Consider the following 19,339-nt stretch of genomic DNA (forward strand, 5'->3'; position numbering starts at 1 on the left):
TTCTTTTCTACCCGTGACATCATGAAACGATGGGATGACATGGGGACGTAACTTCGTACGTAGCTGATGCTCATCCAAAAGATAGAGTCTTACAATTTGTGTATGGCGATGTACAACCTACTCAGCTGCTTCGAATCTTTAGTATTATTTCAGAAAGTATTCTTCCCTTTTCTTTCCATTGTCCGATGGTGAGGGTCTTCAAAGCTAGAATAAGAATCCGATCTCCCACTAACACCCAAGCCGGCGGAACCCCCTTTCTTCTCGAATGTCCCCCACCTTGTGATATGTTTCACTGATTCCCCCCACTCGGCTGGCTGTAATCTATACTCCGTACTCTGTAAGGTACCCTAAGGTTAGGCTATGGAGAAACCCAACATTGTAGTAGAAGTTGTTCGGACTTTCCAGTTTGAAAGTTGTTGGAAAATTCCCGTTACGTCTGTATGATTCGATGTTTTTGTACCTCCAATCTTGAAAGAAAACAATAGGTCATGTTTTCCCTACAGGATCGGCTTTCGACATGAAAGTCCCCACAGGCCCAGGTTTGATACTTAATATCCGCCTGCTGGATTTCTTCCTTTTTATTTAGCCATTACTCCCTTGTCTCTTTCTCTTCTCCCCCTTATAACTTGCATGAAAGATACTGGTATTACCTTTGACCTGCAATCGCCTGTTCAACGACCTGGTTTGCTGCATTTCACCTGGTTCAAAGCACTCGAGACACAAGACCGTTGCCTTCTATATACATCCACCAACCCCAACAACACTCACAAAAGTTGGTTGAACCATCCGGACCACCCACCGAGTTCCGTGTATCACTAGAGCGTCATAGTCTTTGTTCCCTCTGCGGCGGCTCTCTTGCGACCGTTGTTTTCTCTTTTCTGTTTGTTGCTGTTATTCTTCCTTTGTTCTACACACTATGCTCTCTGCTGGGGAAAGGCCTCAACCGCCTATAAATACCAATGCGGTTGTAGATGCCTCTCGGACACCAGTCACCAAAGTTTCTCTGAATCACAATTCGGCCACCTCAATGCGGTCAGAGACATCCAAAGCCGAGAACATCCAACATATCTGGGTCGTTACCGGGCCTGCGGGATGCGGGAAAAGTACCGTTGGACGGATGCTGCAGAAGGAGCTGGGTTTGCCCTTCCTCGAAGGAGATGATGTAAGTACTTTGATCCACCCGATATTCTACCTATGGCCTCCTGGTGAAATGCGCAAGTTGAACTAACATGCACCCATACAGTTCCACTCACAAACCAACCGGGAGAAAATGGGCAATGGCATCCCTCTAACCGACGAAGACCGCTGGGACTGGCTCATCTCCTTGCGCAAAGCCGCCATCGAGGCCCTCTCCTCTTCGCAAGCCAACAACTTCCACCCTCCGTCCGGCGTTGTAGTCGCCTGCTCCGCCCTCAAGCAGAAATATCGAGACGTCATGCGCGTAGCCGCCTACGGCTCCCCCTTGGTCCAGATCCACTTCATTTATCTCAAGCTGGACAAGGACGTCCTGATCGAGCGCGTCAAGCAGCGTGATCCCTCCCACTATATGAAGAGCGGCATGGTCCACTCGCAATTGCAGGCTCTCGAGGAACCCCAGGGCGAATGGGATGCGCTGACCGTCAACGCTGATGGTCCCCGCGAGGAGGTTCAGAAGACGGTTCTTCAGTTGGTGTCGGAAAAGCTGGCGGAATACTAGTGACCGGGTTATCATTTGTCTGCTTGCTTTATGATTTTGTTCTTTCTTTTTTTTTTTTTTGGCTGGGTTCAATTGCACGGATTGCATGGATCTCTTGCGCTGTCCGGTGTCTTTGGAGTTTTAGAGCTGCCCACTCATGCTTTTGGGAGCATCATGATCTGTCCTTGTCTACGGAGTCCGCATCATATCCTGGAGTTCCCATCGGTTTGAATCTTTATGTCTTGTCATGGTGATCTGTCTGCTGTTATGATTTCATGTACACAAGAGGGTTTCCCTACGTTAGGCATAGCTGATACCTTGACTAGAAAGATGATTGCCTTGTTTTCTACATCCTAACTTGATTCACAGTGTTCTAAATGCTGGTAGTAGCGGTTGGTGGTAACTGACGTCATCGTCGATAGTTCCCTTAGCCACACTGGCGGGATCGCATCGTTCTGAACAACTTGCACAACCGACTTTAGCCTTGCAGGATATCATTATGATTCTAGATGGCTGAAGTTAAAACACATATAACCATAGGGCGTGGACAACGGGGCTTCCCGCCCGCCCAGCCGTACTTAATCCTCTCAGGAACCTCAGGTGTATAGCATGTGATACAAACTAGTGTCCGCTTTGTCCATTGTTTACCTCCCTAGCCTAGATCGGCTAGATAGGGGCCCAATTTCGTCTTCGCAAACAGCTGGCCTTTGTCTGTTTGTTTCTCTGTCTGTCAATGAGTATACCTGGCATGCTGGTACTTGCAACCCTCCGCCATGAACCGTATTGTCAAGACGGATTACTCCCGCTGGCGGATGCTGGACGAAGATGGAAAGCATACATGGCATTATCTCGACGACGATGAAGCGGCTCGGAGATGGCCCCAAACACTCGCTGATAAGTATTATTTAGGGCTTCCTCTGGTATCTCCACCATACGCGATTAACCCTCCCGCATGGCGCGTGCTCCAAGCAACCAATTCTAATTTGATAATGGAATAGGATCTCCCGGATCTTCCTACTGCTACCTCACCATTAGACAGTGCGATTAATGGCCTGAAATTCTTCTCGAAACTACAGCTTCCACCGGGGAATTGGGGCTGCGAATATGGCGGGCCAATGTTCTTGCTTCCCGGGGTGGTGATTGCGTGGGTGGTGACGGAGACGCCCATTCCGCCGGCCTACGCGACAGAGATCAAAAATTACCTGATTGCGCACGCGAACCCGGTCGATGGAGGATGGGGTCTCCATTCCGAAGGCGACAGCTCTGTGTTTGGCACGTCCCTGAACTACACCGTGTTGCGCCTTCTTGGGGTGGACAGTGAGCACCCGGTCATGGTGCAGGCGCGAGGTCTTCTCCACCGGCTCGGAGGCGCGCTGAATGCGCCGCACTGGTCGAAGTTTTGGCTAGCAGTTCTAGGGGTGTGTGACTGGGAGGTTGTTAATCCTGTTCCTCCAGAGGCATGGCTGCTGCCGGACTGGGTACCAGTGGCCCCATGGAGATGGTGGGTGCATATCCGACAGGTCTTTCTCCCGATGTCGTGGATCTGGTCTAAAAGGTGGACGGCCGCGGAAACGGACGTTGTGAGGGCCCTGCGACGGGAGCTGTTTGTCCAGCCGTGGGAGAGCATCGAGTGGGCGGCACACCGCAATGACATTGCCCCGACTGATAATTATCATCCCAAGTCGTGGTTGTTGAACTCAGTCAATTGGGTCCTGTCGAATATCTGGACACCTTACCTTCGACCGAGAAGCCTGGCTACACGGGCGGAAGACTGGGTCAGTAAATTGATTGACATGGAGGATGCGAATTCAGATTATGCCGATTTAGCATCCGTGAATGGACCTATGAACCTGATTGTTTGCTATATCCGCGATGGGCCCGATTCCTATTCTGTGCGTCGTCACCGGGAACGCATGGAAGAATTCCTCTGGGTGAATAAAGACGGGATGTTCGCCAACGGGACGAACGGTGTACAATGCTGGGACACAGCGTTTCTGATTCAGGCTGTGTGGTCGGCTGGTCTAGCTGAAGACGCGCAGTTCAAGCCCATGCTGGTACAGGCGCTGGAGTTCCTGGATCGACAGCAGATCCGCGAGAATTGTCAGGATCAGGACGTTTGCTATCGTCATTTCCGTAAGGGGGCCTGGGCTTTCAGCAATCGCGACCAGGGTTATGGGGTGAGCGACTGCATTTCAGAGGCGCTGAAGGCTGTTATTGTGCTTCAGAAAGAGGCCGATGGATATCCACAGCTGCTTGAAGACCAAAGGATCTTTGATGCCGTGGACACCTTGCTCACTTATCAAAACCCGTCGGGCGGTTGTGCGTCCTATGAGCCGACCAGGGGAAGTGAATACCTCGAAATGTTAAACACAGCAGAGGTCTTTGGACGTATTATGGTTGAATATGATTATCCTGAGTGCACAAGCGCTGTGCTGACAGCTTTGGTGTTGTTCTCCAAACACTGGCCTGACTATCGGCGAGGAGAGATACAGTCATTTATCCAAAGGGGAGTGAATTTTATCAGGAGGGCGCAACGCCCTGATGGCAGTTGGTATGGAAGCTGGGCAGTATGCTTTACATACGGCACGATGTTTGCTTTGGAATGCCTGAGATCAGCTGGAGAGACTTATGATAATAGTGAACATGTCCGCAGAGGTTGTGAGTTTCTGCTTTCGAAACAACGCGAGGATGGTGGATGGTCAGAAAGCTTTCAGGTGAGTACTTGAATCAACAAGCCACTACACTACCCCTATGCTTCGATAAGATACTCGAGAACTAACCCATTCAGAGCTGCGAACAAATGACGTATATCGAGCATTCTACGGGATCTCAAGTTGTTCAAACCGCATTCGCAGTCATTGCACTCCTGAGCGTTGACTACCCCGATGTTGAACCTATCCACCGTGGAGTTCGCTTGATTATGTCTAGACAGCAGCGAAACGGGGAATGGCTACAGGAGGGTATCGAAGGCATCTTCAACAAGAGTTGTGCTATCACATATCCGAATTACAAATTCATCTTCTCGATTCTTGCATTAGGCAAGTTTGGGAGAAAATACCCCCACCTCGTGTAGGAGGTGGGACACGATGGATCAATCAATAAAGCAGTAATTATCGTGTTCCCTTCTTCAACCAAGGACTCCGTAAATACAGAAACTGAAGCTTGAGTTTTCCCTTCTCTTGGAGCAGACATCGTATATGTCACAGACTGACCGGATAAAAAGCAAGCATGTCATATACTATTGTCATCTGCTGCATGCACCTAGAGGCGGGGCCCTAATCGCCCCTAACCCTATTATTATAGCTTGCCAACGGGCCTGCAGAGGCCTTACCTGAGGGTAATATAGTCTGCATCATGGTCTCAAGTTCTTTGTGCTGCTACCAAGCGAGGCAAAAGAGAGATTGATTAAACGGGTCAACGACCTCTAAAGTTCCTCAAGCGCTAATGCTCGTCCTGGCTGTTGCATGTTTTTCGATTTATTTTTTATTATCTTGCTTCGTTAGCTATGTATAGTCAATTGACACATTCGCTCAGAATGTTTCATAACCTGCTGGTCATTCATACATCTAGGTAACTAATATCATCGACTTCCACAAAGGACGGTGTACGGAAGAAGAGACTGATATGATGATACCAACCAGGATAGACAGCAAGAAGCCAAACAGATAGGCGAGGAATTATGTAGGGTCGCATCAAGCTCCTAAAGAGGCAACATGGCTGACTCAATCTGACTCCCACCTGTCCGTCAATCTTCGTGCCCTTCATCGTCTTCTCCATTGTCCTCTTCATCATCCACCTCAGCCTCCCGCTCAAACTGTTCGGTGTATGGATTGTATTGCAGTGAGCTGTTTTTACAGAGAGATATGATCCAGCTTTCAAACCTCATCCTGCCTTCTTTGTCGTACAGATCAATTGGATCTTCTCCGGTAATGAGCTGGACAAGCCGACTGCCAGGATCGGGGTCAGTGCACTTGGCAGCGATTTCAACCGTGTATGATTTCGCATTCGAGCAAATCGGAGGCTTGACCTCACGATGAAAGACATAATAGAACAGTTTGACTCTTGTCGAAAAGGCCACAATGACGGGATGACCCCATCTCTGGAACCTATCTCTGGGGCCAGCTTCAAGTATGGAGAGCTGGCGAACGACATACTGAAGAGTCCGTTCCCACTCTTCTGGACTTTCATCACGCTTGGGGCGGAAGAATGCGTGAAGACCGCTGCATCGAAAGGGCTCCATCCCTAATTCACGGTATCCAGGGAGCAGAAGACAGCGGTACTGTCTGTTGCGGAGTATGGTTCTGAAGAAGCTTGAGTAGAGATCACCAGCGTCACTAGCGTATCTTGCTAGCTTGGACAGGTATTGTAACCAGGCGTTCTCGACAGCACCAATATACGCATAACTAGGCAGATCGAAAATCGAATTACCACCTCTCTCGTTCCGAGGGAAGGAGCAGCCGGCGTATTGTTCTCTACGACATATCAGCTTTACTGCTCTCCTGACAAATTACAAACGAGATGTACCACTTACCGAGAACGACCTTCTTCTGGCTCAGACCACACTGGATCCTTTGGCGTCACGTCCGATAACTGAATGGCCACGTCATCCATGATACTGAGCCTGTCTGTATTCGTGACGCCTATAACAGGACTCAATTTGAGTCCGTCTGCGATTGCGCGGCCACGCCAATTCTCTTGATACATGCTGAGCTTAGAATGGATCTTCTTCCCTGAATGCAAGTCTTCTAGGACAAAGGTCTCAGGATCTTCGCCACTCCCAATCACGGCGTATTCATCGTTCAGCCGGAGCTTGTGATGGCTTAGCTCGTGGCAGAAAGCAGATGATTGTGCAAGGGCCAAATATGTACGCATATCCGAAAAGTCCATGATCAAGGACAAGATCTCATTGGGAAACGGAAGAGACCTCGTACCAGCAAGCCTCTCAGCTGCAGCTGCATTGAAGAAGTGATACATCAGCATGAAGGTGAAATAACCCGCTGCCGCTGGGTCCGCTGATATATCGGAAGCAGAACCGTCCTCTTCTGCAGCATCGTCCTCTCCTAGGGATGTGTCTTTCGGTTTGGCGTCGTGACTGTCTGGTTTGTTGAGACCTTGCTGGGACTGAGACGGACGAGTACGAGGGCCATGAGCATATCCAGAGTTCTCCTCAGTAAACTCAAACAGAGCCATGAGCGGAGACCTCCTGATATATGGCTTTCCGTCACGTCTCTTCTGCACACGGATCAGAACAACGTCTAGAATCGAGAGTACCATGGCATAGAACTCTTCGTGTCCTTGACCGAGTCCCTCATTCACCACCGCTACCACTGATGCTTCTTCGACATCATCTAAATCAAGTCTAGAATTGAGATGAACGAGAACGTTGTGAAACCAGAAGCTAGTGCTTTTCGGTGCTGATCCAGGCTCGATGCCAGGAAGGTGACTCTCATGTACAAATCGCGGAAGCATCCTCGTATGGTATTTTTGAGTCCTGGAATTCGGAAGCAGGTAATAGCCGTTTGACACGTACTTCGCATTCAGGACTTCAGGGTATTCGAAGAACACTTCTCCAGCAGCGAGCGACAGCACAGCGAACGCCATTTCCCTGAACATAAAACAGCTGGGATCCCAACCAAGGACAAAGCGATCAAGAACCTTCCGATACACCTTACACATCTGCAAAAACGTGGTCATCAGAAAGTTGATGCGGGCAGGCATCATTTGTTTGACAGCAGTGGGGTGTGAGGCGGCATCTAAGTCCATGGGGAGCATAGTTTCAGCAGCAAAATCGGTAAGCGAGAGAAGTTCAATGTTGAGAGCTTGGCCCAGAACCTTCAAGTTGGGATCGATGTTTGGTTTCCAGGAGATATCAGCAATGATGTCCTTGGGTGTATTGTCACCCAGCTTTCTGCGCTGTCGGGCATCCTCAGCGAGATATCGGATCCACTGTCCCCCGTGGGGTATGTTAGACAGCTTGAAGCATGCGGCATCATCAACAGCGAACATCTCCCGGTCAAGGTCTATGGTGTAAGTCCATTCAACGAGGAGGTCATTGGAGAATTCGTTCATGATCGTCTGAATTGGAGCATATTCAAGGCGGTCATCTACAGCCAGATAGCTCTTTGCATGACGCTCACTGATGCTAAGATCGTCTTGCTCGATATTGACATCCACCGTGAGTATTTCCTCTTCGAACTTCTGTGCAGAACGAGAATACATCTCCCTCATTGAATTTAGCCAATCTAGCGAGAACAAATGTGTCAGTGGGTGTGCATAGCTTCCAGAAGCATAGCGTTTCTTACTGCGGTAGCCCTCAGGATCAGTTGGTATTTCATCAACAATAGCATCTCCGAGTCCCTCAGGATAGCTGTCAAACTGATTCCAGATGACGAAGTATCTGCCACGGCAGCGGATGAAGAGAAGTCCTCTTGTCCCCATCTTGGCAGCTCGGTGACACTATCAAGGGCAGAGACAACGGCTACGAGGCAGACTGAGAGTTACACTTCTTCTCACAACAGCAATAGTGCAAGAGGAGTATAAAGTGAAAGAAAGAGAATACCAAGGAGAAAATCAGAGGTTAGAGGTTGGTGAGTGTGAGAGGCTGAGAGCTATGAGGAGGGGTTGTTGACGCCAGCAGGCGCAGCCTTGAGTAAACAAACGAAAGAAAGTCCAAACACAGAATTCAAGAGGAAATGAAAATTCACTGCCAAACGGTCTTGGGATAAACATCTATTCATCGAACACAATAGTAGGACTCGGTGTTCATGACTCCATCACAACACAGACTCAGAAACAAAATACGTGTTGACTTTCAGTCGCTTTGTCAGGTGGACTCTATAACTGCTATATTAGAACCTGGTATCACTGTGATGGAAGAACCGCTCTTGCTCTATTTCAAATTCAAAAGCATCAGCTCTGGCGACTCGATAAACTCGCGAACTTTGTTGGCCATTCTTGCCATAGTCGCCCCATCCACAACTCTATGGTCTGCACTCCAACTGAAATTCACTAGCTCGCCCTTGGTGACCTGACCAGCATCATCAAAGACTGGTACTGTTTTTGATTTTCCGACCCCCAGAATAGCCACTTCAGTTGGTACAATCACCGGTCCAACGTAGGTGCCGCCGATGTTACCGATGTTTGAGACAGTTATCGTGCCACCACTGAGGTCGGTGGGTGTGAGTTTACCCTCTTTGCCCAGTGCACTTAGCCGCCTAATTTCTGCTGCTATTTCCATGATTGTCCGGTTTGCGACATCTTTGATGTTCGGAACGATCAACCCCTGTGGAGTATCCAATGCAACTCCGATGTTATGCTTCGGCCGCATGATCAGTTTCGGCTTTTCAGGAATGCTCAAGTCCACCTTAGCGTTAAGAAGAGGATATTCGTTCAAAGCAAGGGACACAGCCTTGATGACAAAGGGGAGGAAGGTGACCTTTTTGGGATCTTTGGGGTCAGATGCCAGCTTCTTCCTTAAAGCCGTAATGTCGTTGATCTTGAGCTCATCCGCATAGAGGAAGTGCGGGATAGTGAGAGAGCGGGTCATAGTCTTGAACATTTGCGATTGGATCGGTGTCAGGTTAACCGTGGTTTCTGTTTGCTGACTGGCAGGTGCCACAGAACGCGCTTGCGCTGCTGCTTCGCGCATGGCAATGAATCTATTCACGTCTTCTTTAAGAACTCGACCATCCTTCCCCGTCCCTTTGACTTCAAGAATATCAACATTGTAAGTCTTCAGCAGCCCACGGACTGCTGGGGTAGCGAGAGAGGCATACTTTGACCTTGGGGCTTCAACAGCGGTCTCATTGACTTGTGAAGGGGGCAACGGAGTCGATGCTGTTGGCTGTACAGAAAGAGTGTCCGCAGCAACGGGATCTGGCTGCAATTGCTCGGATTTGGGTTCAGTAGGCGTGTGATCATCTGGATATTTGCCATCTTCGACTTCTATGTCACAGAGTGCCTGGGAAGAGCATAATGTTAGACGCGGATAGTTCTCGCCTCCCAATTGTAAATGAACATGCATACCATTCCTGTGGGAACAGTGTCATCTGCTTGAAAGTGGAGCTTCTTGACTACTCCTTCGTATCTCGAAGTTATCTAGATTGGTAAATCGTCAGATAGGTAAATAGCGGGATAGAGAAGAACTCGCTCACATCATCGACTGCTTTATCAGACTGATACTGGCACAGTGGCTTCCACTCTTCTATGTGAGCGCCTTCCTCGACATACCACTGAATAATCTGGACTTCAGTGATCCCTGCGTAGAGAATCTGGGTGAGCAATTGAATGACAGACATGAGAGTTGCGTAGGAAAGAAAATACCTTCGCCCACATCCTTCAATATTTGAGATTTTATACCCCACAAAGGTAATGCAGCGTGGAAACTCCGTCGAGGTATTAATATTTTCGACGATGGGGTGGTTGGGATGACCCTCTGAGGCCGAGAGGACCTGAAAGCCCCCAGGACACCTCTGTTGCAGCGCAAAAAGCTCATAGTCGATGACGAAGCGACCGGGAATGGGAATATAGAAAGAGGGTAGTTTTCCAAAGAAGAAAACCGCGAGACATCATGGAATTGTCCCTATTAGTAGGAGGAGGACTACACAGGGTCTCTCCGCATTATTGCTCCCCATCGCCGATAGTAACCGAGCCCAGCGTCACCCCACGTGATTTACTCCGCATTATCAATCGAATACTCCGTGGTTCGGTCCGTCTTCTCATCCGAACTCAAATACTGAGAGCTTCAACAATGGCACCTTGATAAACAGCTCGGCTCCATTCTTTCCTCCTTGTTGAGCAAAAGATCCGATTCGAATTTGGGAGTCAAATTAAGCTGAGTCGAACCTTGCTTCAACTCAGGTCCAGCGACAACCAATATTCACTGAGTGCTCGTTTGATTAGAGCAGGAATATCTACTTGTTCAGCAAGAATATTTGCTGCAATCCATGCAAATACTTTTTCATTACTAAGCAGAGCTAGTTATCGAGTAACTATTCAAAAATAGCGACAATGATGTCCATGGTCGAGGTTTTTATCTACACGACTAGCCTAACTTCCCCTCCGTTTGCCATTGTTTTGTGAAACCCCACGATTATCTCAGCACAGTGGAGCTGAATACGACACTGAGCAATAACAACCGACGACCACCATTTCGTCTATGCCCTATGCTGTGATCGAGTCTCTGAGTATCTGACTTTAATGCCAGCGAAGTTGCTATCTGTTCAATAATGCTCAGCCTCCAGCTCAGAACGGGTAAAAGTACCTGTTCTCCAAGTGCAAATTGGTGTGTCTTGGATGATCCTTAGGGTTCCAGCTACCGGCATGGTGAACGTGGGACTGGGAGATCGCATTGCGGAGGATCGAATCATCATTGGTGCAACCTAATCTTCTAGTCTTGTCAGGGCCAAGCACCCTGAGGGTAGAGAAGAGCAGGCGGCAGTATTCTCTTTTTCACTCCCTACTCGTGCTTCGACCCATCTGTTTCATATTTTGCATTTCAAGACTGGCTTCTGCTGTACATGATAGACCGTTCAATTGAGCGCCGACTTGCTGCACAATGGTGGCCGAACACTTGACGATTCGCAATCTTACCACAACCCCGATAACCCTCAAGCTCATTGAGCGTTTTCACCCCCATAAGGATCCTCGAGATGACATGCAATTCTTGGCCAGGAATTTCACTCGAATTCTAAGCAATGTCACTCGCACCAATGAGACCGTCGCCGCAATTACTGATGACAATGAACCCTTTGTTCATGAAGAGGTTGATATTCAGGTGGAACCTTTCCAGACAGTCCAGACCGAAGTTCGCGCATTCATCGATTCGGACAAAGAGCGCCTGCGCTGGATCTTTGAAGCCGAGGGAGAGCGACATCAGATTCAGACACCGGTTCCTACGACGGAGTCTGCCGGAATGAAGGCGTTGTGCGATAATCCTCGATTTCGCTTCACTGGCGTCTACGTGACGCCTGAATCCCACCTTGCAATCTACTCCTCGGCCAATCTGCAAGCATGGATGGGAGAGCTCAAAGATAGCACATTGCTCTCCTCGCTATCCATTCCGGGAACACACAATTCTCCTACGTGCCATGTCGCGGCCCCGTCTGTTCGCTGCCAAGCTGTCAGTCCGCGCGAACAGCTTCGAAATGGTGTCCGCTTCTTCGACATCCGTGTGCAGCCCCAGTTTCCCGAGGACCCATCCAAGGATGAGCTTATCCTAGTGCACAGCGTGTTCCCCATCTCCTTGACGGGCAACAAGTACTTTCGCGATCTGATGCGAGACGTTAATGAGTTCCTCGATGAGAATCCATCTGAGACGCTCATCATCTCTCTGAAGCGAGAAGGCCCAGGAAACCATACCGACGAACAACTGAGTCGGATTGTGCGCGACCATTATGCTCGTCCAGATAGCCGGTGGTACACAGAACCCAAAATCCCTACTCTGGGCGAAGTGCGCGGGAAAGTCGTCCTGCTTCGCCGGTTTAACATCATAGAAGAGCTAAAGAATGAACACGACGGCCGCGGCTGGGGCATAGACGGAAGCGATTGGGCAGATAATACTCCAAGCGCAACCTGCAGCAGTGGTCAACTCTGTATCCAGGACTTCTACGAGGTCCTCGAGACGAAGAACATCGACGTCAAGATCAAATACGTAACGGAGCACTGTGAGCGCTCCAGCGGGCACTGTTACCCGTTCGGTGCCCTCCCGGATCCCGAAGCTAGCAAAGCGCATCCATTTTATATAAATTTCCTCAGTGCAAGCAACTTCTGGAAGGTCGGGACGTGGCCCGAGAAGATTGCAGCAAAGCTGAACCCAGCAACTGTTGACTATCTCTGCCGGAGACACAGTGACACGGACGGTGACTGGTCGACTGGTATTCTTGTTACGGACTGGGTCGGCCACGAAGGCGACTGGGACCTTGTGCGGTGCATTGTTGGCATGAACGCTAAGCTGAAGATGAGACAGATGAGAGAGGAACAGGAACACTCTAACGATGCTTGATTTGTGCTTTCACGCGTGCCCTGGTGGACCTGGGCAGCCTGATCATGCAGCTATCATTTCCCATCGATGATTCTATAGGTTATTATGATATGCCAACAATTTAGTTCGTACATGCATCCATGTGTAAGAAGGGAAATAAATTACACCGTATGAGGACAGCGAGAGGAACAATAACAGATCTGACGGAATGGATCCTGATTGATCAAAGATATGCTATTCAAGATCGAGAAATGTAACCGAGGGGTTTTCCGAGGAAATCTAATTGAGATAAGTACAAGAAATATTATACATGGATGACCAGACAAGGTTTGCTATGTCGTTAAGATTCGTTCTTGTCACCCTCGGGGCCCTTCTGCTCATCTTCCAGAACGCTCCTCCTGCTCTCGAGAGTGAAATAGAGGCTCTTGCCAGCGCCTTCCAGGGCATTCGTAATGCTAGATCCCATGCTCTGCAGAGCCATAATGAGTTGAGACCGCAAGCCATCCATACCACCTTCGATGCTGCCGACCCATTTCGTCTGGTCGACATCGAAGACCTGACCATCTACTCGAGCAGCCAGCAAGCTCAATTTCTGCAATCCATTTTGGACAGGCAGTTCATGCCATGCCGGGTTAGCCCTCCTAGTGGGAGCAGGGAAGCCGGTCGCCTTGGGGGCAAGAACCGACATGGCGGCTTTCAGGTGCTCGGGAGACACCTGTGGGATAGAAAGGACTGCCACGGGACCCACGAGAAGCGCTGAGAGTTCATGCTTGCCTTTCAAGTGCATCACAGCGTCATGGGCCGCACGGGAGAGGTCATGGGTCAAAGCCGGGTCGTCCCTGGATCCCGACAGAGGGATCTCCGCGGAGGTCTGTGTAACGGGGTCGACGGCTCTCGGAGGTTTGGCATTGGCCACTGTGGCCCCATCTGGGCGGAAATATTCGACAATGCGGAGAGCGACCTCGAAGATGCTGGTCTGCACGATTTGCACCTTGATGTGCGGCGCCAGTGGCTGAGCTTGCCGTCCCTCAGCGGCAATCTTCTCATCAACCTTCTGCATGGCCTTGCTCAGTTCCCGTCGGATTGCAGTCCATTCCACCGACTGAAGGTTATCATGCTGGAAAAGAACCATGAGAGGTGTAGTGCGGATAAGCGATGTGTACTGCCGGAGAAGCTGTGATCGTCGGTACTCGGGACTGCGATGAGAGGGAGGCTGAGAAGGGGGATATCTAGCGATTGGAGGAATGGAAGTTGTCATCTGTTCAATAGATGCGGCCGGAGTCGTTGCTGTAGTTGCGGTGCTCGCATAACGAGCAGCGACTGGTATTTCGAATTGACATAGGACTCTCTGGCGTCGGAACGACTGACAAATGCGTCCATTGGCGAGACGTAACCGTGGCGGCATCGTGAATCGGAAGTGTAAGATTTGTTTTTCTGCGAGTGTGATGATATCAGTGCAGGCCCTCAGGAAATACAGGGCGTGATAGTCTCGCGCAATGGTTGGCGCCGATAACCTTGGCCGATGAATTATTGAAAGCAACGCAAAGAAACCAAAATCTGGAAGAAACAATGGCCGATGTCCCCATTTCGGTATAGTCCATTTAATAGGCGGTGAGATTCTGCCGGGTGCCGATGACTCCTCCGGTGATACAAGCTGAGGGGCTGTTTGCTACTTCCACCTTTCCTTTGTCACTGCTGACATTTGGAGTCATTTTCAAGTGTCTTGAAGAGTAGAACTCTACTCAAGTCACCATGTTGTCTGCGCATGAATTTGACCAGAAGCCTAATCAGGTTTCGATCTCACCCCTCCTTCAGAAACTTGCCTACCCCACTACGCAGGTCCCTGTTGATCCCGCCGAAATCGCTTCAGCATTTGCATTGATCTTTGAAGATCGTCTATCGGCCATCCAGACGGCCGCTCTTTTAACCCTTTTGCATTCTACTGCAAAAGATCGAGATGCGCAGGTCATTGCATTATGTTCGCTTCGCATGAGAGAGGCAGCTAGCCAGATCGAGAAGAGCTCTTTGGAAAATGCCATCAATGCTCGTGGGAAGAAGGAAGGAAACTATGGGGGCGGCCTGGTGAGTGAATTGAAATCGGAACCGATAGCTTGACTGCCTTGCTTATTCGACAAATTTGTCTTGGATTCCAGTGTGATATTGTTGGGACCGGTGGTGATTCACATTCTACATTCAACATTTCGACGACTGCCTCTATTATCGCCTCGCCGCTCCTTATGATAGCCAAGCACGGTAACCGCGCGCAAACTTCATTTTCTGGCTCTGCCGACGTCCTGAACGCGATCGCCCCAGTTCCCCCGAAGATCTCCGCAGTTACTGCCGAGAACCTTGCCCAAGTCTACGAAGCAACGAGCTACGCGTTCCTATTCGCCCCCAATTTCCACCCCGGTATGATGTACGCCAACCCAGTGCGTCGGGGCTTGGGCCTGCGAACTATCTTCAATCTAATGGGCCCATTGGCAAACCCGGTCGACTGGGCGCTGGAAGCGAGAGTGGTCGGTGTGGCTTATCAGAGCCTGGGGCCCGTTTTCGCAGAAGCCTTGCGCTCCAGTGGGGTGAAGAAGGCCCTTGTTGTCTGTGGTGCGGAGGACCTGGACGAAATCAGTTGCGCGGGTCCAACAAACTGCTGGAAACTTACGGGATACCCCAATCCCGACTACGACGGCCCTGATGAGGAGTGTTCCTGCGACGAGGATGAAAATGTTCCCCGGACTTTGGTCAAGATAGAAACCTTCCAGCTTCACCCGTCTGATTTCGGTCTGCCTACACATCCTCTAAGCGCAGTCTACGGTAGAAAGATGCCGAAAGAAAACGCAGCCAAGATCATGAGTATTTTGCGAAACGAGCTACCTCCGGATGACCCCATCCTTACTTTCGTCTTGATTAATGTTGCCGCCCTCCTGGTGATTTCGGGCATTTGTGAAGCCGACACCAGTAACATGGGCCCTGGTGATGATGGCAAGGTGATTACCGAACGTGGTCCGGGCGGTGGTCGCTGGAAGGAGGGTGTTCGACGAGCAAGATGGGCCGTCGAAAGCGGTTCGGCACTTAAATGCTTGGAACAGTTCATCGAAGTCACAAACAGACTTTAACAAAACTGTTCTATTGATGACGCAAGGTTATGTGTGATGTCTCATGCCTTCCATTTCGGGGTTGTTTCTTTTAATTCTCGCTGGGACTGCTTATGTTGGATAGAGGTTAGGTACATACTGGGTTACGAGATTTTGGAATACCTGGGGATTACTCGGAGAGCATATTCCGAGGGACGGAAATTCAACACCGTCAGAACGGGGTATATTTTAGCATTGAATCAGGTCGGACTGAAAATATTTGTGAACATAGTATAGCGATGTTGCCAAACATATCTGCTTGCTGTTGTCCTCAGCGCTGCCTTTGCAGAACATTAGGCATGCCCGCAGTTCTCAACTTTAAAATAACCAACTCCAAAGCGCCACGAAATGCACATCACTGTCGTAAAAAGGACGAGACGGGCGGAGGCCCTGCAAATCTTTGTTCGAAAACACTTCGTCGTGCGGATTCTTTTAACGAGCCTCGAACTGGACCATTCTACTCAAAAAGGGCAATTAGCAACCGCACACGGACAGAGGTTCACTTGGCGCAGAAGTAAAAAGACTCACCTCTTCGTTCTCTCCTTGTAGAGCACACGGTGACCGCAATCCTTGCAGCGGATCTGATCGCCTCTCTTCAGGGAGACGCGCGCATTGCATTCGCCGCACAGATACGCGACGACAGGCCCATCCATCGAGCCAGCGGCCATACCCTCGGTGCCAAAGGCATTCTGGGCGCCGAGAGAGGGGACCTGATAAGCTTCGCGGGACATGGTGTTCGGATGTGGTTTGTTCGAGATTGCGTCCTAGGCAAATAATATATCGCTGGCGAAGGTATCGCTCGAGTATAAACTGGGGCGTGGGTGATTGAAGGCGAGTTGGAGACAGCTCAGACTTGGGATAGAGCACTTTTTCTGCCGAATGCTCTAGGCTGCTTTGTCATCCCGATGGAAGGGTTCGGGGGGTGAAGGAGCTAGCCTATTCTGGACTAGCACGTTTATGCCTCAGGTACCTGCTCTACCACATGTTTACTCCGTCCATTGCTTTTATTGTCCGCAATCGAAGTATTAAATTCAAGAGTTTGATCGTGACCGTAGTGGAAAAGCTAAGGCGGCATGCTTTACCCTGATCTATACGTCTATGGAACTTCCTATAGCAATCTCATGACTGATAAATCCTCTCAAATGCCCAACAAATGAGAAATCTATAATAGAAGGGTATCTCTCCAAATGCGTAGCATGCAACCAACCAGTGATGCAAAAAGCGCTCTCATCCACAACAAATTGAAGGGTATAAATGATATATGCAATGTTTTCCAGACAGCGAGTGCCGTATCACCAACCACCTCCGATCTTTCCTGCCAATTCCACAACACGAGCAGTCTCGTTGGGCGCATTCTGCGTCTTACCCACGTCGCTCTCCACTTCGCGATAGGACGTGTACGCGAGCTGGGAAAGGGGTATATCAATCTTCTCGGACCAATACTTCAAGAACTCATGAATCTTGGTATCCCTTGACAGGACAGAAACCGGCTCAGTCGTGACAGATCCCTCGCTATCCGAGTCCGCAGAGTAGTACGCTTCATCTACCCGGGCTAGCCGGGCACGCTGCTCATGTGGCGTGGGTTTCGATGCAGCCACAGGAGTTTCAGTCGATGTCTCTTTTAGTGCGTTCGGAACTGCCTCCCTGGCATCTTCAATCCTTATTTGCCCACCACCATTGGTACAGCCGCCAGGGCAAGCCATGACTTCAACATATGCATAATCAGCGCCTGTTCCAGCCGGAGCTGCGTTCCTTGACATGGGTTGTCGTCGATTCGCACTTGAAGTGACCGCTTGCGGCTTGGCACCTGGCAGCCTCGACACGCGTGCGGGTTTAAGTTTTCTGACGAGGTTTTGTATATTCCTGAAGCCATAATACCGAGCCGCCTTCAAAAGAGGCTCATCCCCAGACGACATGAGCACATATTCCACAACATCGGCGTTGCGCCCACGCTGTGTGACAATCTTGCTGCCGGGGTTTCTGGCTTGGAAGATTTTGAGGACGTGGTGAAGATAGCCTCCAGATGTCCCCGATTCGACTGTTTGGTCTGACGAGCTCTTAGAGAACAAGAATGAGTCTAAGGCCTGGTCTGGAAACGGCGTGGAACATGACGCGGGCAATGCTTTGAGCGGCAAATTGGGTAGAGAAAGCCCCCTAGCAGAAGCTAAGGTTAGTAGCTCACGGGTGGTTATGACACAGTCAACGTCGCGGACGGGTGTTGTCTGTGACTCGGCGGAGGTTGAAGCCCATGCAATGTCGGTGAGCTCTTCCCGGCTGGCTTCCAGCTTCTTGTCGAAGCATGGCATGATAGCTAAATGCCATATCTGAGAAGGCGAGACCCCAAGCGCCTTGCTTAGCACTGACTTCAGAAATGTGCCGCTCAAAGCCTGAGGAGACTTGAGGCGAGATAAGTGCGGAAGGATAAAAGGGTGTGTTTTTTCAGCATAGCATATCCAGCCGGGGCAAGCGGACGAAAGAATTGGACTCTTGGGAAGGCTGCCCGATCCAGTTGATAATAAAGAGTTGGTGACCTCGTCCGCTGTCAGAGCCAACACTGCTTCACGCATAACGTTCGTGTCCACAACCCATGTAAACCCATTGCCATGTTTTCCACCAGCTCTGAGACCGTGAGGGCCCATAAGAAATTGATCAATCATATATTTTGCCTCCCGCTCGGTGATTCCGTATGTGGCTGCCAAGCTCGCCCTGACTTGAGGACTGACGCTAGCAACAAAGATGCGACTATCGCTGTCTGCTGATCCAACATTTTGCGTGCCTCTTTGATCGCTTGCAAAATCCAGCGGCAATTCAGGGTACAAATCAAGAGTATTGAGAACCTCCGTATGTGATTGCAAGGATATCAACACTGCTTCCGCAGATGTGACACATCCGGAGCATGCAAGGCAATCGGTCAATGAAATCTGAGCCGGGGGAAGGTTTTCCGGTTGAACTTTGTCTTCCTTTGTCACCTCATAGGGATTCTATCAAATTGGAAATGAGCGTTAGCCTATTGGCTGATAACAACAGATGATTGGTAAGATAGGAAACGTACCTCCGACTGGGATTCTTTTTGTGGTAGACTCTCAACGGGCTTGATGCAAGCAACCCCGGGAGAGATGAAATCGTTCAAATCGTCTGCAGAAAGGATTGCACTCATCGTGGCAGGGGCTTTTGGTCGAGCTCCCCGCTATGCGATAAGGACGAAGAAGACCGCCACCCAAGAAGTATGGATCTCGCAGGGTTCTTCGAGCCTGTCTTCTTTGTTGTAGATGCAATGCGACGAAAATAACGACAAAGAAAACAGTAGTTATGGGGGGCTGGTGAACAGCTTGACCAGAGAAGCGCTCTTTCAGAAGATAAAGAAAGCCGACAAACCCAAGTCTCTTTGATAGAAAAAGTAGGCTGTTTAGTAAAGCCAATCTTGCGCTTTGTCATGGTCGCCGAAAGTGGCGACTGACTTGATTTGCTGCTCCACCCCGCAATCGGCGCTGATAAGCTCACCGCCCGCGTGTTCAAAGAAGATTCCGCCTTGTTATGCTCCTCGTTCAGGCG

General features: G+C 49.9%; 9 protein-coding genes across 9 annotated transcripts; 4 read left to right on the plus strand and 5 right to left on the minus strand.

Annotated features, from left to right (window-relative positions):
* Nucleotides 1–916: 916 nt before the first annotated feature.
* NFIA_104200 (gluconokinase) lies at nucleotides 917–1,696 on the plus strand (the record flags this gene model as incomplete). The annotated part of the gene is made up of 2 exons (XM_001266828.1): nucleotides 917–1,162; nucleotides 1,244–1,696. The coding sequence occupies 2 exons, from the start codon at nucleotides 917–919 to the stop codon at nucleotides 1,694–1,696; spliced, it is 699 nt and encodes a 232-aa protein (XP_001266829.1).
* Nucleotides 1,697–2,448: 752 nt separating this feature from the next.
* On the plus strand, nucleotides 2,449–4,748 carry NFIA_104210 (terpene cyclase/mutase family protein; the record flags this gene model as incomplete). Its single annotated transcript, XM_001266829.1, has 3 exons — nucleotides 2,449–2,595; nucleotides 2,674–4,389; nucleotides 4,464–4,748. 3 exons carry the CDS (start codon nucleotides 2,449–2,451, stop codon nucleotides 4,746–4,748), a joined length of 2,148 nt encoding a protein of 715 aa, XP_001266830.1.
* A 672-nt stretch (nucleotides 4,749–5,420) lies between these two features.
* Nucleotides 5,421–8,113, minus strand: NFIA_104220 (uncharacterized protein; the record flags this gene model as incomplete). The annotated part of the gene is made up of 3 exons (XM_001266830.1): nucleotides 5,421–6,147; nucleotides 6,207–7,917; nucleotides 7,978–8,113. The coding sequence occupies 3 exons, from the start codon at nucleotides 8,111–8,113 to the stop codon at nucleotides 5,421–5,423; spliced, it is 2,574 nt and encodes an 857-aa protein (XP_001266831.1).
* A 451-nt stretch (nucleotides 8,114–8,564) lies between these two features.
* Nucleotides 8,565–9,972, minus strand: NFIA_104230 (putative 2-oxo acid dehydrogenases acyltransferase; the record flags this gene model as incomplete). The annotated part of the gene is made up of 3 exons (XM_001266831.1): nucleotides 8,565–9,635; nucleotides 9,701–9,772; nucleotides 9,829–9,972. The coding sequence occupies 3 exons, from the start codon at nucleotides 9,970–9,972 to the stop codon at nucleotides 8,565–8,567; spliced, it is 1,287 nt and encodes a 428-aa protein (XP_001266832.1).
* Nucleotides 9,973–11,231: 1,259 nt separating this feature from the next.
* Nucleotides 11,232–12,677, plus strand: NFIA_104240 (phosphatidylinositol-specific phospholipase C; the record flags this gene model as incomplete). Its single annotated transcript, XM_001266832.1, has 1 exon — nucleotides 11,232–12,677. The coding sequence occupies one exon, from the start codon at nucleotides 11,232–11,234 to the stop codon at nucleotides 12,675–12,677; it is 1,446 nt and encodes a 481-aa protein (XP_001266833.1).
* A 319-nt stretch (nucleotides 12,678–12,996) lies between these two features.
* On the minus strand, nucleotides 12,997–14,061 carry NFIA_104250 (mitochondrial 54S ribosomal protein uL10m; the record flags this gene model as incomplete). The annotated part of the gene is made up of 1 exon (XM_001266833.1): nucleotides 12,997–14,061. One exon carries the CDS (start codon nucleotides 14,059–14,061, stop codon nucleotides 12,997–12,999), a length of 1,065 nt encoding a protein of 354 aa, XP_001266834.1.
* A 347-nt stretch (nucleotides 14,062–14,408) lies between these two features.
* Nucleotides 14,409–15,769, plus strand: NFIA_104260 (anthranilate phosphoribosyltransferase; the record flags this gene model as incomplete). Its single annotated transcript, XM_001266834.1, has 2 exons — nucleotides 14,409–14,738; nucleotides 14,810–15,769. The coding sequence occupies 2 exons, from the start codon at nucleotides 14,409–14,411 to the stop codon at nucleotides 15,767–15,769; spliced, it is 1,290 nt and encodes a 429-aa protein (XP_001266835.1).
* Nucleotides 15,770–16,219: 450 nt separating this feature from the next.
* Nucleotides 16,220–16,518, minus strand: NFIA_104270 (Rpo12/RPC10 RNA polymerase subunit family protein; the record flags this gene model as incomplete). The annotated part of the gene is made up of 2 exons (XM_001266835.1): nucleotides 16,220–16,244; nucleotides 16,316–16,518. The coding sequence occupies 2 exons, from the start codon at nucleotides 16,516–16,518 to the stop codon at nucleotides 16,220–16,222; spliced, it is 228 nt and encodes a 75-aa protein (XP_001266836.1).
* Nucleotides 16,519–17,079: 561 nt separating this feature from the next.
* nar1 (iron-sulfur cluster assembly protein NAR1) lies at nucleotides 17,080–18,944 on the minus strand (the record flags this gene model as incomplete). Its single annotated transcript, XM_001266836.1, has 2 exons — nucleotides 17,080–18,768; nucleotides 18,840–18,944. The coding sequence occupies 2 exons, from the start codon at nucleotides 18,942–18,944 to the stop codon at nucleotides 17,080–17,082; spliced, it is 1,794 nt and encodes a 597-aa protein (XP_001266837.1).
* Between the last annotated feature and the right edge of the window lie 395 nt (nucleotides 18,945–19,339).

Source organism: Aspergillus fischeri, genomic scaffold (assembly GCF_000149645.3).
Source record: "Aspergillus fischeri NRRL 181 1099437636245 genomic scaffold, whole genome shotgun sequence".
Lineage (NCBI taxonomy): Eukaryota > Fungi > Ascomycota > Eurotiomycetes > Eurotiales > Aspergillaceae > Aspergillus > Aspergillus fischeri.